The sequence below is a fragment of the Schistocerca piceifrons genome, chromosome 2 (genome assembly GCF_021461385.2).
Source record: "Schistocerca piceifrons isolate TAMUIC-IGC-003096 chromosome 2, iqSchPice1.1, whole genome shotgun sequence".
Taxonomy (NCBI): domain Eukaryota; kingdom Metazoa; phylum Arthropoda; class Insecta; order Orthoptera; family Acrididae; genus Schistocerca; species Schistocerca piceifrons.
In genome coordinates this window covers 640,862,233-640,883,553 of record NC_060139.1, presented here as the reverse complement: position 1 = coordinate 640,883,553, position 21,321 = coordinate 640,862,233, and the positions used below count along the sequence as shown (strand labels likewise).

The 21,321-nt window shown below is 37.1% G+C and overlaps 2 protein-coding genes across 3 annotated transcripts in view; both read right to left on the bottom strand.

The window, feature by feature from the left end:
* The window catches only part of LOC124776939 (semaphorin-2A), a 169,766-nt gene that overhangs the window by 133,020 nt on the left and 15,425 nt on the right, over positions 1–21,321 (bottom strand). The window lies entirely within an intron of this gene.
* On the bottom strand, positions 5,729–14,095 carry LOC124776940 (ferredoxin-fold anticodon-binding domain-containing protein 1-like; the record flags this gene model as incomplete). The annotated part of the gene is made up of 2 exons (XM_047252162.1): positions 5,729–10,752; positions 14,059–14,095. Coding segments are annotated over 2 exons (1,575 nt in total), but the record flags the coding sequence as incomplete, so codon positions are not given.

Sequence of the window (21,321 nt, the reverse complement as noted above, 5' to 3'; positions counted from 1 at the left end):
ATACATTGTACTTTTAACAGCACAAAAATTGGCAGGTGGAAATCACCATCAATAATTAATGCTATGGACAGTTCGAAGAAATAATATTATTTAAATACTATGGAAAAACAATACTGAGATTTTATACATCTGTACCAGAAATTACATCTTTATGCCAATGCAGTGTGTCTTCTTAGCTACAAGCACACAACAGCAGTAACTTACGAGGTGGGCACGTAGTGAGGGGTTGGAGGTAATCATTCTAATTAAATGTTCAATGTCTATTGTCTACACCCCAGGTCACCCATGCAAGAGTGTATGGAGGTTTTGACTGCAAGAGACAATGAAGACATCCCCAACTCATCCAGTAATTTTGTGAGTTTTATGTCAATACACAGATGTGTGCCCCCCCCCCCCCCCCCCCCCACAACAGTAACTGCGACAATGTTTTGGCCAGGGACCAAAGACTGCACACAATGAGAGCAAACTAGAACTGACTGCAGCTGAAAACTTTGTGGCAGCAACATTTACTATTAATTTTACCATAAGAAAAGGGTGGGAGTATATATGTAGCTTGCAAGCTATGACACACAATTATTGATAGGTTGACTTGCTTCAGTCTTCTTTGCATGCTGTTAATAAAAGCAGCAATGAATTCAGAATAAACTAGCAAGGGAGACTGTTATTGTTAGCATAATGATCTATCACCATTAACTGTCCTGACATGAAACAAGTAGTCACTTGTGATATGACTTTCTACTGCAGTTACATTAGATGGATATAATACACCCTTATGCCAATTCAAAATACCATGAAAAAATATACACTGGAAAGATTAACACAAAAATATAATATATGGGGGTTCAAATAAAAAATCTTGGTACTGTGAATAAAATTAACTGCTGCTTTTCACTGTTTGGCCACACAAGATAACTTGACATGATGTATTGTAATATAGGAGATAGATAGCATGTCACATTTTCCTTTGGAACTTTTATCCTTTTATGACATGCAGTGGCAGTGTTGTTCTGCACTCAATAGCAATAACAAAAGTGATTATTTACAGCTGTAAGTGCCACATTCACTCAACATTAATTGGTGACAATCTATGATTCAAAGTCAGACAGTTGCATTTTTTCACTTCAGTGCCAGTCACTTTATTCATTATCAGTACATTACTGCTCTTTTGAAGAAATGGGTAAAACTGTGCTGGAGGTGGCAGAGGACTGGATAGCATTGAGGAAACTGAGACTTCCATAGGAACAGCAATGGCGCAGGACACTGAACAAACACCAAGACAAAATCCAACCTTATATATGTGGAGTTAATCACACTACTGCAAATTTAAAATCTACAGATATGGTTCAGCATCAGTTTGGGATACTGGGGCATCAGGAAATGGCTCCATAGCAAATAATGACACCACCAACTGTTGTGTGCTAAGAGCATATAAATTGTAAATATAAATGTAAGGCATTTTGTTGGAATGGTATTTCACAGAGAATGACATTGCTATCTGAATATAGAGGCCTTCAGGTGACCTTTGGAGTTTGAGAAACAAGACTAGGCCTTATGATGCACTTGCAATGAGCTTGATTTATGTGGCTGGAGATCTTCTTCTGTTGTGAGAGCAGTTCAAAGTAAACACAGCTGGGTATATGTTGCCCGTTACTCATATTCTAAGTAATATCATCCTTCAATGAGTTTAAACACTATATTTGAAGGGGATGATCTGTTTCCAACAAAGCGAATTTCCAGTATAAAAATTAACAGTTGTGCATCAGAATTTCACATAAAAGAAGGAAGTTGCTGTTCTGAATTTTCCTCCATAAAATTATCGCCACCTTTATGCTCCAACGGCAAAGACTACCGAAACCCTAAACCGTTAGGGGTAAAACTCAATGGGACCCGTGGCAAGTAAGGCTAGCAACCTGCTTCCCTGGTACTTGAAATATGACGCTGGCAACAATCAGAGCAAAATACCTTGGACCTTTGGAGGTGACAGAGTCCCACCTCTAATTGACAAACCAGGGACTCCTAAGATACAACTCGGCAAATGAATGGTAACGAGGTGGGGAGCTATTAATATCAATGGGGGCTACTATGGGAAGAAGGTAGAGCTGGCAGAGGCTGCAAGTAAGATGGGGTTGGACGTTTTACCTGTTAGTGACATTCGGGTAAGGGGTGAGAAAGAAGAGGAAGTGGGAGAATACATGGTCTACCTGTCAGGAGTCAAAGCAAGAATAGCACAATGGGGTGTAGGGCTTTACATCAGGAAAGAAACGGAACTCAGCGTAGTTGCAATAAGGTATGTAAATGAACGACTGATGTGGATGGATTTGACAGTGTCCAGCAAGAAAATTAGGATTGTGTCAGTATATTCGCATTGTGAAGGGGCAGTTCAAGAATGATGCACTCAGTGATGTAGCTGTTAGACTAAAGGACAAGGACAGTGTTCTGCTCATGGGTGATTTTAATGCCAGGATTGGAAATCGAACAGAAGGGTATGAAAAGGTTATGGGTAAATTTGGAGAGGATATGGAGGCCAACAGGAAAGGGAAACAACTCTTGGATTTCTGTGCCAGTATGGGCTTAGTAAACACAAACTCCTTTTTTAAACATAAGAGCATTCACCGGTATACTTGGGAAGGCAGGGGAACCAGATCTGTCATTGACTATATAATAACAGATCAGGAATTCAGGAAGGCTGTGAGGGACACACGTGTATTCAGGGGATTCTTTGATGACACTGATCACTATCTTAATCTGCAGTGAAATTGGTATTGTAAGGCCAAAAGTGCAGGAGGTCAGGTCCATATGTAGGAGGATAAGAGTAGAGAAACTTCAGGATAAGGAAATCAGGCACAAGTACATAACAGTGATCTCAGAAAGGTACCAGTTAGTTGAATGTAGTCAATTACAGTCATTGGAAAAGGAATGGACAAGGTACAGGGACACAGTACTAGAAGTGGCTAAAGAATGTCTTCAAACAGTAGTGCATCAAGGTAGGATGAAGCAAACAGCTTGGTGAAATGACACAGTCAAGGCAGCCTGTAAAAGGAAAAAGAAGGCGTATCAAAAATGGCTACATACTAGAACTCAGGTAGACAGAGAAAGTTATGTTGAAGAAAGAAACAAAGCCAAACAGATAATTGCAGCATCCAAGAAGAAATCTTGGGAAGACTTTGGAAACAGGTTGGAGACTTTGGGTCAAGCTGCTGGAAAACCATTTTGGAGCGTAATTAGCAGTCTTCAAAAGGGAGGTAAGAAGGAAACGACAAGTATTTTGGACAGGACAGGAAAACTGTTGGTGAATCCTGTTGATGCCTTGGACAGACGGAGGGAATGTTTTGAAGAGTTGCTCAATGTAGGTGAAAATACGATCAGTAATGTTTCAGATTTCCATGTACAATGGGATAGGAATGATGATGGAAATAGGATCACATTTGAGGAAGTGGAGAAAATGGTCAATAGGTTGCAGTGCAATAAAGCGGATGAAATTAAGTCGGAACTCAACAAATACAGTGGAATGTCAGGTCTTAAATGGCTACACAGGATAATTGAAATGGCGTGGGAGTCGGGACAGGTTCCATCAGACTGGACGAAAGCAGTAATCACACCAATCTTTAAACATGGAAACAGAAAAGATTGTAACAACTACAGAGCTATCTCTTTAATCAGCGCATTGTGGGAAAAATCTTCTCTGGTATTGTTGACAGGAAAGTGCGAGTATTAGTTGAGGACAAATTGGATTAAAATCAGTGTGGGTTTAGGCCTCTTAGAGGTTGTCAGGACCAGATCTTTAGCCTACAGCAAATAATGGAGAAGTGTTACAAGTGGAACAGGGAATTGTATCTAAGCTTTATAGATCTAGAAAAAGGCATATGACCAGGTTCCTAGGAGGAAGTTATTATCTGTTCTACAAGATTATGGAATAGGAGGCAAACTTTTGCAAGCAATTAAAGGCCTTTACATGGATAGTCAGGCAGAAGTTAGAGTTGACAGTAAATTGAGTTCATGGTTCAGAGTAATTTCAGGGGTAAGACAAGGCTGCAACCTGTCTCCACAGTTGTTCATATTATTTATGGATCATATGTTGAAAACAATAGACTGGCTGGGTGAGATTAAGATATGTGAACACAAAATAAGCAGTCTCGCATATGCGGATGACTTAGTTGTGATGGCAGATTTGATTGAAAGTTTGCAAAGTAATATTTCAGAGCTAGATCAGAAATGTAAGGACTATGGTATGAAGATTAGCATCTCCAAAACGAAAGTAATGTCAGTGGGAAAGAGATATAAACGGATTGAGTGCCACATAGGACAAACAAAGTTAGAACAGGTGGACGGTTTCAAGTACTTAGGATGCATATTCTCACAGGATGGCAACATAGTGAAAGAACTGGAAGCGAGATGTAGGAAAGCTAATGCAGTGAGCGCTCAGCTACGATCTACTCTCTTCTGCAAGAAGGAAGTCAGTACCAAGACTAAGTTATCTGCGCACTGTTCAATCTTTCGACCAACTTTGTTGTATGGGGGTGAAAGCTGGGTGGATTCAGGTTACCTTATCAATAAGGTTGAGGTTACGGATATGAAAGTAGCTAGGACGATTGCAGGTACTAGAAGATGGGAACAATGGCAGGAGGGTGTCCACAATGAGGAAATCAAAGAAAAACTGGGAATGAACTCTATAGATGTCGCAGTCAGGGCGAACAGGCTTAGATGGTGGGGTCATGTTACACGCATGGGAGAAGCAAGGTTACCCAAGAGACTCATGGGTTCAGCAGTAGAGGGTAGCAAGAGTCGGGGCAGACCAAGGAGAAGGTACCTGGATTCGGTTAAGAATGATTTTGAAGTAATAGGCTTAACATCAGAAGAGGCACCAATGTTAGCACTGAATAGGGGATCATGGAGGAATTTTATAAGGGGGACTATGCACTCGACTGAACACTGAAATGCATAATCAGTCTTAGATGATGATGATGAAAATTATGGCCAAAGGAAAAATTGACACGTGAGAAAATTAGCCTAGCTCTACAGTAAGGACTAGACTTTGAGACATCGCACTCCACACCTGTAAGGAGGTAGTAAAATGAAACTAATATACTGCCTCTCCCCCCCTCCCCCCTCTCTCACATTGATTTCTTTCCTTGTATGGGGTAGAAGGCAGAGATATTACACACAGTTGGGCAGGAAACCAAATACTATGCTATTCTGATGGCCCACAATACATGAACAAGAATTACATCTTTGCTGTGTTAGGGGAGAAAGAAACTAAAATTGTAATATCCAGAGTTTAAATTTCAGCCTGTTGACTTCACCTCAAAAATGCACTTATAATTCTATAGATCAAATGTCTAGCTTTTTGCATGGTTTTTGGAGTGGAAATTTGCGTAAGTTAGCTGAAGAAAGTATATTGACATAATTATACAAACAATTACAAAAATGGCATTCCTTTTTATGGGCAATACTGCAAATATGTTGAAATATTACACTTTTAAGTCAAATAGTGGATGGTTTAGGACTCACTTATAGCCATTTTTTGTGCTGTAAAGTACGTAATATTCACATACTTCAAAAGCTACAAAATGAATACATCATTAATGCAAATGTTGAACTGCATGTAAACATAGGAATTTAGCATATTAAAATCAGTAGTAGGTATACAATATGAGGTTATATGGGAAAAAAAAAGTTTGATTTATTTATTTGATACATTTCAAACATGATTAAAAATAAATGCCATGACTAAACAGTAAATCAAAATTAACAATTAAGTATACATAACTGTACATGCATTTTAAAGCAGTGAATTCTTTATTTCTTTTTCATCCTATTTATGTATAGACACATGTAACACACTTCAATGCAAAAAATAAATAAAAAAACCAGTAAAGCAAACAGTGCTTAGAGTAAAAAAAAACAGCATTGCAAGGAAGTGCCCATGCCTCAACAGTTCTTTAGTTGTATGCTTTCTCCATGTTCAGCTACAGGGGAAACTTTATGGGGGTAAACAACACCAAAAAATTAAGAAATCTGCAGCATACATAAAACAATTAAAATAAACTACAGTAAACAGAAAGTAAATTTTCCTATTTAATAATGTGGTATACTAATTGCAGAGTACAAATTCAGTTAATTACCAAACTAAAAGATTACTCTATTGTTCATACATGGGAAAGTATATTCAGAAATATTTAGCACTATAACAAATATAAATTTATTAATTTGGTTTTCATCCCAAAATATTACAGTTTTCATAAAAAAATCCTAGACTACCATGAGGAAAGCACACATTACCATAAAATAACGAGGCATAAAAGGTAAAACAAGGGCTATGAGACATCATTAGCACTTAGCACAATCGACAGTCTTATTTGCAGATGCTATTTATATGCCACTATTGTACCCTCTTCAGCAAATGTAGCACACATTTTAACAGTTGTAAATTCCTCCAAACTGCAGCATACATATTTATTGGCAAAATCATTTTTCCCGTTTATAAACTGTATTAGATTTACAGAAATTTTCTTCCATTTAAATACCGTATAGTAGTAGGAATACTTTTTTAAAATTATTTCTTGATCTACTTTCTGTGCATAGCATTCATCATTGGCACGTAAAGCATATGTCTAACATCAGGATTAATCAAACAATGGAAAGTCCACGTTGGAAAAAAACCATGAAAAGTACAAGTCATTGACATCAGGATTAAATGTTCCATGTCAACAAAACTCATCAAGACAAAGAAATTTCTTTTCTTCTTCAATAAGGTAGATGAATCAACTGATCAGAAATAATAGAGAGATAAGTCTTAGGGGGAGATGTTTGACACACAGTTTTCTTTGTGGTTATGTTAATAATTAAAAGGTTTGTCATTTTATGGAGGTTTCAGGGACGATAATTGCTTGCCTAAGCTAGAGAGGGAATCCAACAATCATGCTTTACCTTTGAGTGGAAAGACCATCACAGCCGGACATTGAGCATGTCAAACACAAAGGGCAAGGTCATTTCAGAGAGTTGACATGGCAACCAGCATCAACTCTACATATATAAAAAATTATGTGGGGAAAAAAATCAACTGTTTATTGTGATACTGATTTTGTTAGTGGGCAACACACATAATAACTTTTACAATATACAAATGAAACTTTACATCCAGAAGATAAAGAAACAAACAAAATGGGTTATTAATTTAGAAAAAAGTTGAATACAGTGTATCTCTCTTAGGATCAATTTAAAATGGTTTAGTTGAACATTTCTTAAAGTGGGATAATATTGTTATCTCTTTTCTTATGTAACGGATCAATCAATACAACAAAAGTAACTATTTAAAAGGAGTCATTTTCGTTGTTACAAGTATTCTCAGTGCTGAGAAGGTGTGGTGTGCTTTTATGTTCAGTCACAGTACAAGGTCAGAATGATATATATCAGAGAAAGATACAGCTCACTGAGTTTTAATAAAAGTCACTATTAAACAACAAGAAGACATGCAGGGTAGCACCCATGGAGTTTGAAAATGAAGATAGATATAATAAATGAAACTTTTAAGTATTGATATTGAGATACGCTTAATTTGGTTGGTTGGTATGGAGGTAAGTTGTTAACGAAAGGTGAAGAACCTAGGCTGAATGTGGTCCATATACAGTTTTAATTTAGCTATTAGGAAATGTCTGTAATGACAGAGTTGTTGGAGTGACAGAAAAGCTCATAAAATATGCCTTTAAAAAGTGGGAGGAGGTGCTGTAAGGCAGATTACTAAGAAAGATAACTCATATGTAACTACTGCACAGAAAGGCACTAAAAACTGTCAGAATACGATAGTCAAAGTGTACCAAACATTTCTGTTAAATGACAATAATAAAGCAGGATAGAAAAATGTTTCTTCTGCTGTCTTAAGAGCTCTGGGAGCTTTGACATCTCTACTGCAATAGCTTTTTAACAATGATTTAGAAAGTTAAAATAAAGTTCTACATGACTGTCACTGTGCTCACTCTTCGGCAGTTACTAAGGCAGTGCAGTGTTTGCACTCCCTTCATTCTCACAGCAGTTGAGTGACACTCATGCTGGATTTTGAGTGACGTTCCCTTCTCTCTAGCCTCCCCCAATCTGTTCCCTTTCCTATCTGAGGAAGGGTACCTACAATAGTTTTTTTGTACTTATGATTGTCTATCAGCAGTACATAGAATTTTATCTCCCAAAGGTAAATAACTGTCAGCCATTCTGCCTCCTTGCAATCTTATAAATGGTGAACAAGAAAGCTTCATGCAGAGAACTTATGTAAACTCTCATCCTGAGAACCATTTCTTTAACACTCATCTGAAAATTTTCACAGCTTATTCTTAATCTAGCTTCCAAAACTCAGATCTTGCTTTGATCTAGCATAGTCTATCTTGCACTCTGCTTTGAAAACCCTATTAAGCCTCCTTTGCAAAGTATGTCTAAGGATTAATTTCCCACAATTCGCATCAACTTTGACATTTCAACTTAAAAGAGCTGTGACTGGTCATTAGCCATAGTACTCACTGTGAACATTTTTTCAATTGTGAGGTTTCAATTTTTCACTAAACATCCTAATCAGTGCTAAAATATAATGCCGAAAGATACGCATCTGTGACGGATATTTCTGACTTATAACTTACACATGCAGCTTCCACTCTTCTGCAGTATCTCAATGAGTAAAGATAAATCTCCTACATCATTAACACAAAATCCCCAAATTCAATGGCGTTTCAGGAACTCTGTTGCTGACCTTGGCACCGATACCAAGGCTTTGAAATTACATCTCTATAATCTTGGCGTACAACAACTTTCTCTGTTCTTGTCATGTGCTTTCATATTAGTCACTGCATACTGTCATATCAATCACCCAGCTCCTTACCTCTCTAACCTGTTGGGTCTGGAGGACAAGGACTTTATCTGATGCTCCCTCACTGTAAATGACCAATCCTCTCATATCTTCTTGACAATATTTGCTCTGTCCTTTCAAATCATTTATTTCATATTTTTCCTTTTTTCTTTCATTTATTTCTTCTGTCCTCACTGAAGGATATCTCTTGCCCTGCTCTTGAATTTTTCACGTATAAATTCTGTGGATTCTCATGCTATTTAATGTTGCTCACCCACACATTAAGTTATTTTCGTTTAGAATCTGCCATCCTTTTTATAAACTACTGTGGGAATCTATGCATTAGAGGGTCTCAGTGTAAGAGAACCTACTGATAGCAACACAATGCTAATGTATTGTAACTTGTAAACAATGTGACAACATTTTACCAACTACATTCTGATGGATATCAATGGCTTTCTTCCTGCTTAAGGCTTTATCAAATGACTGATATTCTATTCTGAAACAGTGTGAAGTCCAGCCTTTTGGAGATTCATATGTGTTTAATAACTGGACATCAGTTACAATATCACCAACTAGTTGCCAAAGAATACTGTAAAGCTTTTTATGGCTATACAAAGGACTCTGTGAAAAGCAAATATCAAAAGAATATTTTAAGCCATATAGACTGCTAAATTTTACATGACTGTTTTTGTACCCAACTTTTAAACAAGTTTCACTGGCATATAAATGTCTCCAAGATGTATGAAACAATATTTCTGATAGTGTATCAGGATACATTAAACAGAATTCAGTGTGTATTTCTTCATTTTTGATTGATCCATCTACAGTGTAGTGCTGCAACACAGTATTCGTTGAATCTCTCATAATTTCACAATCTTTAGACAGCAACAAAATGTTTGTTAATTTTACTTCAAAATTTGTATTTTCAATAAAAGTAGGGCAGTCCATACTTTTGTACTGCAACACTGGGCTGCTGTTCACAATCGATGAAGCTTTTAAGTAAAAATGGTCACCAATATTATTTTGCAGTAAATTTTCAAGATAGGCTCTTAAAATATCATGTGAATTGTAACCAAAAAGCATTATTTGATTTGAAACAGGAGCTTGTGAGAAGTCAGATCCCAAATCATGGAATACCATCCCACTGTACAGAAGGTAATTTTCATGACACATCCACCAGAGATGCAACGGAACACTAATAATGTCCAACAATGAATGGCGCAAGGGACATATCAATACTTTGTCTGCACTACTATCCGATAAACATCTTGGATCAAACAAGGGCACTTCACTTTCCTGGACACTTCTTACACTCTTTTCACTATGTTCAATAAAGGTTTTCAAACTATTTTGGAAAAACAATGCAACATTGTTTACAGGTGTTTGAATATATTTCTGAAAGTAATATTTTGGGCACAATATTTCTCCAGATGGAATTTTAATACTACACTGCTCTAAACTTTCTTGCAGAACTGAAACTTCCACTGAAGGAAATAGAGGTTGTCTTTTACAAAATATGTGAACAAGTGCTCCATCAGTATGAAAACTCTTATCTGTACCCCGATAGCCTGCACTCTTGTAGTTAGGGTAACTGTCTCCATCAAATGGCTCAACTGCTGTCAAAACCAAATTTCCATCAGCAACCATTTCAACAACTTTCCATGTATCATCCCAACGTCGAATTTCTTTTTCAGCACTGGTTCCACCTTGACCTTTGCAGAGTGATATCAGCAGTTGACCATTTGTATCTAGTAAGTGACAGGCACTCACAGAAAACTGACGCAGCAGTTCCCTGTTTAAATTTATCTTCATTTTACCTCCAACATGTGGAAAATTAAACACGATCTTAGAAAAGCTTTCATTTTTTAATACTGGGTGCTCAGTTAATTTTGTAGCATCTACACCAAATAAAACTCGCACACCTGCAAAGAAAATGTTGCTTGCTAATTCAAATTTCAAAATTGTTTGCAAGAAGTTTTGTTAATATCCAATACAGGAACATTTAAAAGTACCTAAAAATAATATTTCAGAAGAACAGATGCACAAAACTGCAAGAGCAGAACAAAAATATAGCAAAATTATTCAGGGCTGCACAAAGCCTACAAAAATATGGAAGATGTAGGTGCTTCAGATGCCTTTTATGTAGTCCTCTACAATTATCAAATTATCAGACATGCTACAAGAATATCACTTTTTTCAGTATGTCTCCAGAAATCTGTCTACAATTCCAATCCTTGAATACATTTTGCATTTCATGTAAGCCATGAAAAAGGCATGTTCAAAAGGTGGGAAAGTTGGCTAGGAATACCATATGAGAGTAGCAAAATACATAAATAAATAAAATAATCAAGCATTACGATGACAAGGCATGAGAAATCAAGAAGTAAAACTGAAGCTAAAAACTGTAAAAGTAATTAGATATAAAAAGCGTCTTTTGAGACCAATGAACCAATCACAGTACTATTAACACAAAGCAAAGTTCACTGAAAATCAAACAATAACTTATATGCTTCTTACATTGCTGGGTAAATGTGACAAGTCCACAGACCAGAAAGAGAAATATTTAAGACTTGCATTGACAACACGAGAGCTATGAAGATACATGAAGAGAGGGGCAAAAAACTGAAGAGAGATGAAAATAAAAAATATACAACACTTTGAAACGAGATGAAAATAAGAAAGGCAGGAATGGGAGAGGGGATGAGATATGAATCCTAGGAGCTATTTAAAGCTGACAGCAAGTCAATGTTGTAAACCAACCCATAGCATTCTGTACCTCAGCTACGATGCATTGTTACTGTTGCTTCAATGGCAACAACAGTATACTTAAAGAGACAAAACCTCACAAACAAATTTATCTCTGTAAAGAAGGACCATTAATGCAGTTACCTTAGCTGGAAACCGGATATGTCAACACCAGTGGCAACATAAGTGAGATGAAAACACTGCCCACTTCACAGTATAAGAAATGTTGGGAAATAAGTTTTACATTTTATTATGCTACTGATTTTAATGTTGGGCAATATACAATGACTTACATACTGGAAAATAAACCAGACACATAAGACAAGGACATAAAGAGTTAAATGCAGTATGTCACTGCTAGTCTCAATTTATAATTATTTTGTTGAACTTTTCTAAAAGTAGGATAATGTGTTCACCTCCTGTGTTCTGTGTAGTGGGGAAACCAATAAAATGAAAGTAATTACTAATAACGGAGTTATTTCTACGGTCACAAGTACTGTGAAGGTTAACCACTTTGTTTTACATTTATTGGGACAAATCTCACAAAAACAATGATATAACATTAAATTATTTACTTTATTACAAAAAAACAATATTCACTCTTATACAATTATGTCATACACAAATGCAACATTTTTAGTTGATAATACATAGCAATGACTTCCACTTCCACTAAAACTGAGCTATTGTAATTCATTTTATTATTTTGATTCAAACATATATATCTGCTCTAACTTCAAATATTCAACTGTCTCTCAACATCAATGTTTGCTTCTTCTGACAGAACAGTTTTTTGCACTCAAAAAACCAAGTATCATCGTGTGTTGTTTTGTTGTTGTTGTGGTCTTCAGTCCTGAGACTGGTTTGATGCAGCTCTCCATGCTACTCTATCCTGTGCAAGCTTTTTCATCTCCCAGTACCTACTGCAACCTACATCCTTCTGAATCTGCTTAGTGTATTCATCTCTTGGTCTCCCTCTACGATTTTTACCCTCCACGCTGCCCTCCAATACTAAATTGGTGATCCCTTGATGCCTCAGAATATGTCCTACCAACCGATCCCTTCTTCTGGTCAAGTTGTGCCACAAACTTCTCTTCTCCCCAATCATCGTAAGAAATAAAATTATGGTTATTGCACTGGTTATTGAATATGAACCCAGCTGCTCCAAATGATGGTTATTTTAAACTATAACAACTGTAACAAGAAAATTGTGGAACTAGAAGTGATAATCTCCCTTAAATGCCCTCCACAGCTATAATGCAGTAATGTAATATTTCTCAACATGTTTCAGATAAACAGTATTTCTTCATCTCTATATGAAGGATTCAACTTCTTTCCTGACTCCCTTATTCAACTGGAAGTGTCACTCATTGTACATATGTAAGATTTTGACAGGTGGTGACATACTAGAAACATCTCGCCAGTTGCCATTCTTGGATCGTTACTAGTAAACCTGAGCTACTTCTGGCATATACAATGTTCAAATAACTTAGTTAGTTTCATGTTCTGTGGATCACTTTGCATGATAGATCATAGTAATGTGGAATGAGTCATTTTACATTCACATCGCAAATTAATTAGTACATTCTGAACATTTTTAAGTATTGTCCAAAGCGAACAAAAGATGCATAGATTTTACACATTATAGTAACAGAAATTCTTCTATGGAATAGAAGGAGCTATCAAGGAGAAACTTTCTCAGTTTGTTTTCAAATTATACTTTGATGTCTGTCAGACTTTTATATCATTGGATCAGTGATCAAAAATTTTTGTTGCAGTATTGAGCACCCGTTATGTGCTAAAGACAACCTTAATGTGGAGTAATGAATGTCGTTTTTCCTTCCGATATTAAATTATGTACATCATTGTTCCTTTTGAACTGTAGTGGACTATTTACAACAAACTTCATGAGGGAATAAATATACCATGAAGCAGTGGTCAAATGCCCAACTCCTTAAACAGTTGTCTACAAGATGATCATGGGCGACCACTAGATATCATTCTCACTGCACATTTTTGCAGCATGAATATAGTCTTTCTTAGAGACGAATTACCCCAGAACATTATTCCAAAAGACACTATGGAAAGAAAATAGGCAAAATATGTACACTTACTGATTTCTCACTCCCCAAGCTTTGCATTGATTCTAAGGGTTCCAAAATGTGCTTCTTCCAGTTTAAATTTCCATCAATACAGACACGTAAGAATTTTGAAGTTTCCACCCTACTTATTATTTTCTCACCATATGTTTTACTTATTACTAGGAATGCAGAACAGGTAACATGCAAGCAAGTGGTCTTGCAAATAGAGATGGAGGTTTTTGCTTAAATTCTGATGGGAATCCCGCACTCTCCCTGAGAAAACATTTAATTTAAGTTTGTGAGATGTCCCATCACTATACGAGGTTTGTTCCAAAAATTCCAGAAACTGTCCACAAAAATTTTTTTTCCGGAACATTGTCCACAAAATTTTTCTACGCTTACCTTTTAATTGTTGTGCATTCTCCTCCACAACTGATACACCAATCTAAATGCCATTTTCACTTCCGGAAGCAGTCTTGGAACGCCTCTTGCTGGATCATGTGATGTGCCATCTGTGAATTTTTTAAAAATCTCATCTATTGTTGCAAATTTCATCATTTCAACAGGATTTTCAACTTTGGAAATAGAAAAAAATCCGCAGGGGCCAGGTCCAGAGAGTATGGAGGACAAGGCAGCACAGTTATTTCATTTTTTGTGCAGTAGTCATACACCAACAAGGATGGATGTGTGGGTGCATTATCATGATGCAAGAGCCATGAATTGTCTCATCACATTTCAGGCCGTTTCCTTCTCATATTTTCTTGCAGGCATCACAACACATCATGATAGTACCATTGATTAACAGTTGTTCCAGTTGCGTGAATTCATAAGGAATTAAGCCTTCAAAGTCAAAGAAAACTATTGGCATGGCTTTGACATGTGACCTGACCTGACGAATTATTTTTGGTCTTGGAGAATCTTTCCAACATACTGCGAAGATTGAACCTTGGTCTCAGCATCATAACCATAGACCCACATCACATTGTAAGTTATGATTCTCTTATGGAACATCTTGTTCTCATTTGTGGGATCCAGAAGCTCATTGCGAGGCGAAGGTCTACTTGGTCTTGACTCATGACCCTTGGGATGAACTTGGTGGCAGCAATGCATCCATCCAAGATGCTGTGTCAGGATTTCATGACATGACCCATCTGAAATGTTGTTACACTCTTCTGCAATCTCTCAGACAGTCAGTCTGCGATTGTCATGCAGAAGTTCGTTGATGTTCCCGACATGAGTGTCACTGATAGACGCTGAAGGGCACCCTGAACAAGTGTCATCTTTAACTTCTCTCCGGCTATTTTTAAACCATATTGTCGCAGGAGAAGCTGAGTAGCACTGTGGTGTAGTGGTTATGATACTAAACTGTTGCATGGTGGGTCGTGAGTTCAAAACTCATCTGGACTGCACAATTTTAATTTCTATATTTGGTTTGAGTACATTCTAGAATCACTGAACTGGAATGTTCTGTAGCTGTATATATACTGTATGTGTTCTGGCTGGAGGCGGTTCGCACCGCGCCATTGTATGTGCAAGTGCTGAAAAACCTTCGTTACGTGAAGGAAGTGTTTGTCAGTCATCTAATTACACCTTCTTCAATGTGACATTATTCTGGTGGATGCGCTGGGTATCAGAACTTGTGATAGTGCACATTATCGATGAAACATTGGCTCCCATCAGGCCACAATGGAGCCATCATTTACGTGGCGAGAAACCTGAGTTCAAGCCATATTCAACAGATCGCAGTCTATCGGATAAGAAGAAGAAGAGGACGTTACGATGACAGCAACTGTGTGCCACCACATGAGACATCCTTCAGGGTTCTCTGGTGACAATGGCCAAGATCCAAACAAGTGGCTGAAGGTATATGAGCGTAGAGCCAAATTTAACAAATGAGATGACACCATATGTTTGGCTAACGTATTTTTCTACTCGGAGGGCACTGCCAAGAAATGGCATGAGAACAATGAGGAGAAGTTCACAAGCTGGGAAGTATTCCAGGCCAAACTGCTCAAGTGTTTTGGTGACACACGACGACAGAAGTGCAAGGCTGAAGATAAATTAAAGTGCAGTGTGCAAGTGTCCAGGAGAAACTACAGCATCCTACATTCAAGACGTTTTGGAGTTGTGTAAAATAGTGGATCCTAGAATGAAGGAGGAAGATAAGGTTGTACATCTCATGAAGAATGTTGCTGAGGACATGTCTCAAAGCCTACTCCCAAAGGAGTTCTTGAAGAATGCATGATACACAGGAGGAATAAATTTTAGAAGATCAAGCATATCCTTCTTGTTGTTGGTTGTCACAGTCCGCCTGGGCTTGTAAAGTATCCCTTGTGTCACTGATGCAAGGCTTTGAAGAGGTCTGCCTAATGTGTGTTTACGAAAATCCACTTCGTGAAGTTCTTCACTTTGACGGAAACTTGATTTAAACCTCATGGAAAATGGCACTGCCCATTCCAATTGTATCCAGCTGACTTGTAGCTAATTTAATGGATACCCATCAGTAGCCCTTTTCCTGATCACTGTGCTGTCTAGTAGCCCCTTCGTTGACACAAAGTTGTCGTTCTTCATTATGCGAACAATGAAAGGCTTTTTCTTTTTACCCCCTTGAATAATATCTACCCAATCACCAGCTAGGTAAATATATCGTTTTTTTTTTTGTGACTGGCTAATTTAATCAGACCAAACTCTGCATCATTGGGCAGGTAGCTATGACCAGGTATCATAAATTTGTGGTTTATTACTTCCACTTTCATGTCTGGGTCTTCATCAAGGAAATTCAAGTATTACAATTACATTTCTGCCCTGTATATGAATCAGAATATGCAGTTATTACTTTGTACGTCTTTGTGTATTCTTTAAGGTGTTTCACAACCCAGGACACAACATCTTGGGAACCTCGACCTCCTCCTGTTTCATCTCACATGTACATGTATCTGTTTCCATCATTAAAAGAATGGCATCCCAGATTATACATATTTTAATTTCTCTTATAGTAGGCAACAGACATCTGCAGTTTTGGGAAAGGCAGTGCCTTTTGTAAATCGAAAGTAAACACATAGTGGTTCATCGACTTTCTTGCTTCTTCAGCCTGTGTTAGATGTTTGTCCTTCTCATTTTGCAGCTTTTCTCTTTTGTACATTGTGCTCAGTTGCAATCTTCAACTGCAGTTCATCGCATGTTTTACAAGTATCTTTGGATGGAGGCTTGAAGTATAGATTAAAGTTTGAACTGAAAACATGATAGTAATATTTTGCTTTCACTGGTTCCTTGCCAGTATTCCTACACCATTGAATATAGAGTTCATACATTTTTTCTCACTGTGAGGCCTTGGCTGAGATATTGTCGATTGGGATTATCCTTTCTGGTATATTGGCTCCGATAAGATATGTTCTTGAACACTACTGTCGTCTATTTTATTTACAGGTGTTTTTCTTCCTCATGAATCCGTCACAGCAAACATTTCCTCCTTTCCTATACACCTGTATAATCTCCCTTCATTTATTTGATATGACTCTAAGAAGTACTTTTTGCACACCTGTATACTATTATTTTCTACCCTAATAAAGTATTTGCATGAGACTGCTTTGAATGAGATCCATCCTTCAAGTGTTTTCTTTGTACTTTTCTGGTACGTTATTTCCACTACGATATATATACGATTGTCTGCTGTTCTTGTTATTCTTACGGATGTTCCATTTCCATGCGTTGGGAGTTCGCATCTTTTTACATCCCCTGTGCACTTCCTCGGAAACTAAAAGTATGGCAAATAAAGTTATGTCAAATACTGCGGTTCTATGCTACATTACAGTTATTGTATGTTCAGCACACCCTTCAACAGGTTAGGTTAGAAATAGTGTCTTATTCATTTTGGCTATGTGTAGAATATTACTAATTATTATTGGTGTGGCTTACCTGTCACAGTATCATTCATAGGAACATTTTCCTCGCTGTCTGGTGAATATTCTGAACAACACTCCAAAATATGGTCACAACAAGAACCTTCACATTCCATCTGCTACTAATGCACATGGACATACGTATGTTGTATGAATAAAGGTGGGAAACAGTTAAAGCACCAACACAGTGCTGCACTCTATGCACAGATGATGAAACCTCAGAGATATGTACTTACAACTCTGAACTGTAGATGTCCCTCTGTTAATGAGTATCTCTGCAACTCATTTTCAACGAAAAGTAGAGTTACGCCACTTGTGCTCTGAACCCCTCATTTACATTTATATTACATGTTAACAAATTCCTCTTTTCACAATTTCTTTTCTTGCTATTACAAGCCTGCATTTCACATTCTCTCTACTCTGATCATCATCAGTTATTCTGCTGCACAAACAGCAAAACTCATCTACCACCTTTAGTGTCTCATTTCATAACCTAATTCATTCAGCATTAGCTGATTTAATATGACTTCATTCCATTACCCTTGTTTGACTTTTGTTGACGTCCCTCTCATAATCTCTTTTCAAGACAATTCCATTCAACTGCTCTTTCAAGCCATTTGCCATCTTTAACAGAAATATGATTTCATCAACAAGCCTCAAAATTGACAGTGGGCTTCCAGGTGGTGGTGTCTGCACTGTTTTCACTATATTTTGACTACCAATCCAGTCTGGTTGGAGACCAGGCAGCGAGTACACTAAAGAACCAAACTTGCAGCACCTGAAGAGGACAGCTGGGTCAATCATTGAAATATTGTGCAACAAATGGAAACAGCTCAGCAGAACATCCAACAGCATACCCACAGCAATCGAACCAAGAAAACCTGAGGGATCAAACCTAAAATTTTTTATATCTTGTTCCTGAACTTTACTTCCTTTCATAATTTGTCCTTGGTTTCATTTACTGCTTCCTCAATGCATAGACTGAATAACATCAGGGATAAGCTACAACCCTATCTCGCTCCCTTCTCAACTACTGGTACCCAGTAGAATCAGTTGATTATTACAAATACTATCCAATTTCTTCATAGGTACTTACGACTTACTACTTAGTAATTAACCTTTAGCTCCCTGCAATTTATCCATTCCAGCTTCAAAATTTCAAAGAGTGTAGTCAAATCAACATTGTCAAAGGTTTTCTCTATATCTACAAATGCTATAAAAATATGGGTTTATTTAAATGGATAGATAAAAAATCTACTCACCAAGCAGCGGCGGAACACACACACAAAATACTGTTGCGAATCACAACAGTCTCTTATGTGTGTGATCTGACGCCACTTGGTAAGCAGATTTTTTATCTATCCAATTAGATAATTTTATCAGTAATTGAAAAATCTGGGTTTGTATTTCTTCATCTTGTCTTTTAAGATAAGATGTAAGATCAGTATTGTCTCCAGGACCCAAACTGATCTACACCCAATTTGGCTTCTACAAGTTTTTCTTTCTTCTTTAAATAATTTGTGTCAATACTTTGCACCACTACTTATTAAACTGATGGTTCGGTAATATTCACACAAGCCTTCTTAGGAATTTGAATTATCACATAATCCTCATACGTAGAGGATACGTCGCCTGTTTCATGTATCCTGTGCAACAGATGGAATGATTTTGTCACATGTGGCTCTCCCACGGAACTCAGTAATTCTGAGGTAATTTCGTCTACTCCAGTGGCCTTGTTTCCACTTAAATCTTTCAGTACTCTGTCAAATTCTTCTTGCAGTATCACAGCTCACATCTCACCTTTACCTTCTCTCTCTTCTCTTTCTATGACACCATCCTCAAGTTTTTTTCCCCCTTGTATAGACCATCTACATATTCTCTCTACCTTTCACTTTTCCCTTCTTTGCTTAGCAATGGCTTGCCACCTGAATTCTTGATATTCATGTGGCTGCTTCTGCAAAGGTCTCTCATTTTCTTATAGGCAGCATGTATCTTTCCCCTTGTCATAGATGTTTCCATAGCCTTGTATTTTTCCCCTAGCCATTTCTGACTATCTATTTTGCATTTTCTGTTAATCTCATTTTTTAGATACCTGCTGCCCTTTCTGCTTGCTTCATTTTCTGAATTTTTGCAGTTTCTCCTTTCAACAATTAAATTTAATATCTCCTGTGTTATTCAGGGATTTTTCCAAGGCACTTTCTTTTTATTCATGTGATCCTCTGGCACCTTCACAATTTTGTCTCTCTCACAGCTACCCTATTGTCTTCTACTGCATTCCTTTCCTGTTCCAATCAAACACCAGTTCCTGGTTCTATTAATTTACTTGAGTATTATCTCATTAAACTCCCACCTTTTTGCAATTTCTTCAGTTTCAAGCCACAATTCAGTAGCAACAAATTATCATCAGAGTCAACATCTCCTCCTGGAATCGTATGCATTAATTGGAGAACTTTAAACCATCCATACTACAGTAAGACTGGCTGATTGGTTCATGCGTTATGATCTCATGCAAGCATATTAGTCAAAGCTCCGTATTGATCATTTAACTGCAATAGTCTACTAAAGTTCTGGAATGAAGAGATGCCAGTGAAATATTTACTCAACTCCTGCACTGTAATGACTAAGCCCCTGATTAATTATAATTTCTTTATAAGGTGTAAAATCTTATTTTCTTTCACTTACCTAGCAAGTGGTTCACGTCCCCAAGACAGCAACTAAAATCTTTCATTCATGTGAACTTGTGCTAGCACTCTTTCAGCCCTGCATCTATCGAAGTCACTCACTGGCAACAAAACTACTCCAGAAATATTTCTTCTCCCCTTCGCAGGTTTAGTTTAGTTTTCTTGCATGTTCTACAGATCATATTTGTGAGAACTTTGTGATGTGCAATACATCAGTAGGTTTATAAATAGGTAAATTCTCTAATTTAAAATATTGTTATATGATCATTTACAAAACTGGATCTCATGTTTTAACAAACAAAAATTTGATAAAATGTAACATACCACATACATACTATCTACTCATATGTATGGAATAGGGGTAATTGTCAAGCAGAAATGACTTCAAATTCTTTTTAAAAATTTCACTGTCTGTTGGCACCTTTAACTGATAGGGAGATGCCAGATATTTTTACTGCTGCATACTATGCTCCTTTCTGTGCAAGACATAGTTTGAGTTGTGCATAATGGGGGCCATTTTGTTCCTAGTGTTGCATTTATAAATGCTAATATTATTTTAAATACTATGGCTATTTCTTCACTAATTGAATGGAAGTATGCAAAGTAAGCTAATTTTCTGATGTTTTCACCACTGACTCCACAAATTACACATAAATGTGAACTAAGCTTTTGAAAAGATCTATAATACAACAGTGTCAGTAAAACTGCATCATAGATTTTAGCACATCAAACTGTGGTACAAGCTTGGACATACAAATGACTTTAACATTTGAGAGAAACCTAACAGAGTGGATAGGAGTACTTTGGAATAATGCCATATAAATTCTGTATAGGTCCACTTTCATTTTTCATATACATAAAAGGCCTTCACTCTAATGTACAATGAGCAGAATTAGTGCCTTTTGCAGATTACACTTGTAAACAATTCACACATACACACAGCACTAGAAGAAAGTAGCTAATGTTCTTAAAAATATTATTGAATGGTTTTCTGTGAATGGTCACACTTTCATTATTTCAAAATACACAACATATTGAAGTCTGCACATGTAAGTGGTACTATAACAATGAAAAGTGTAATATAC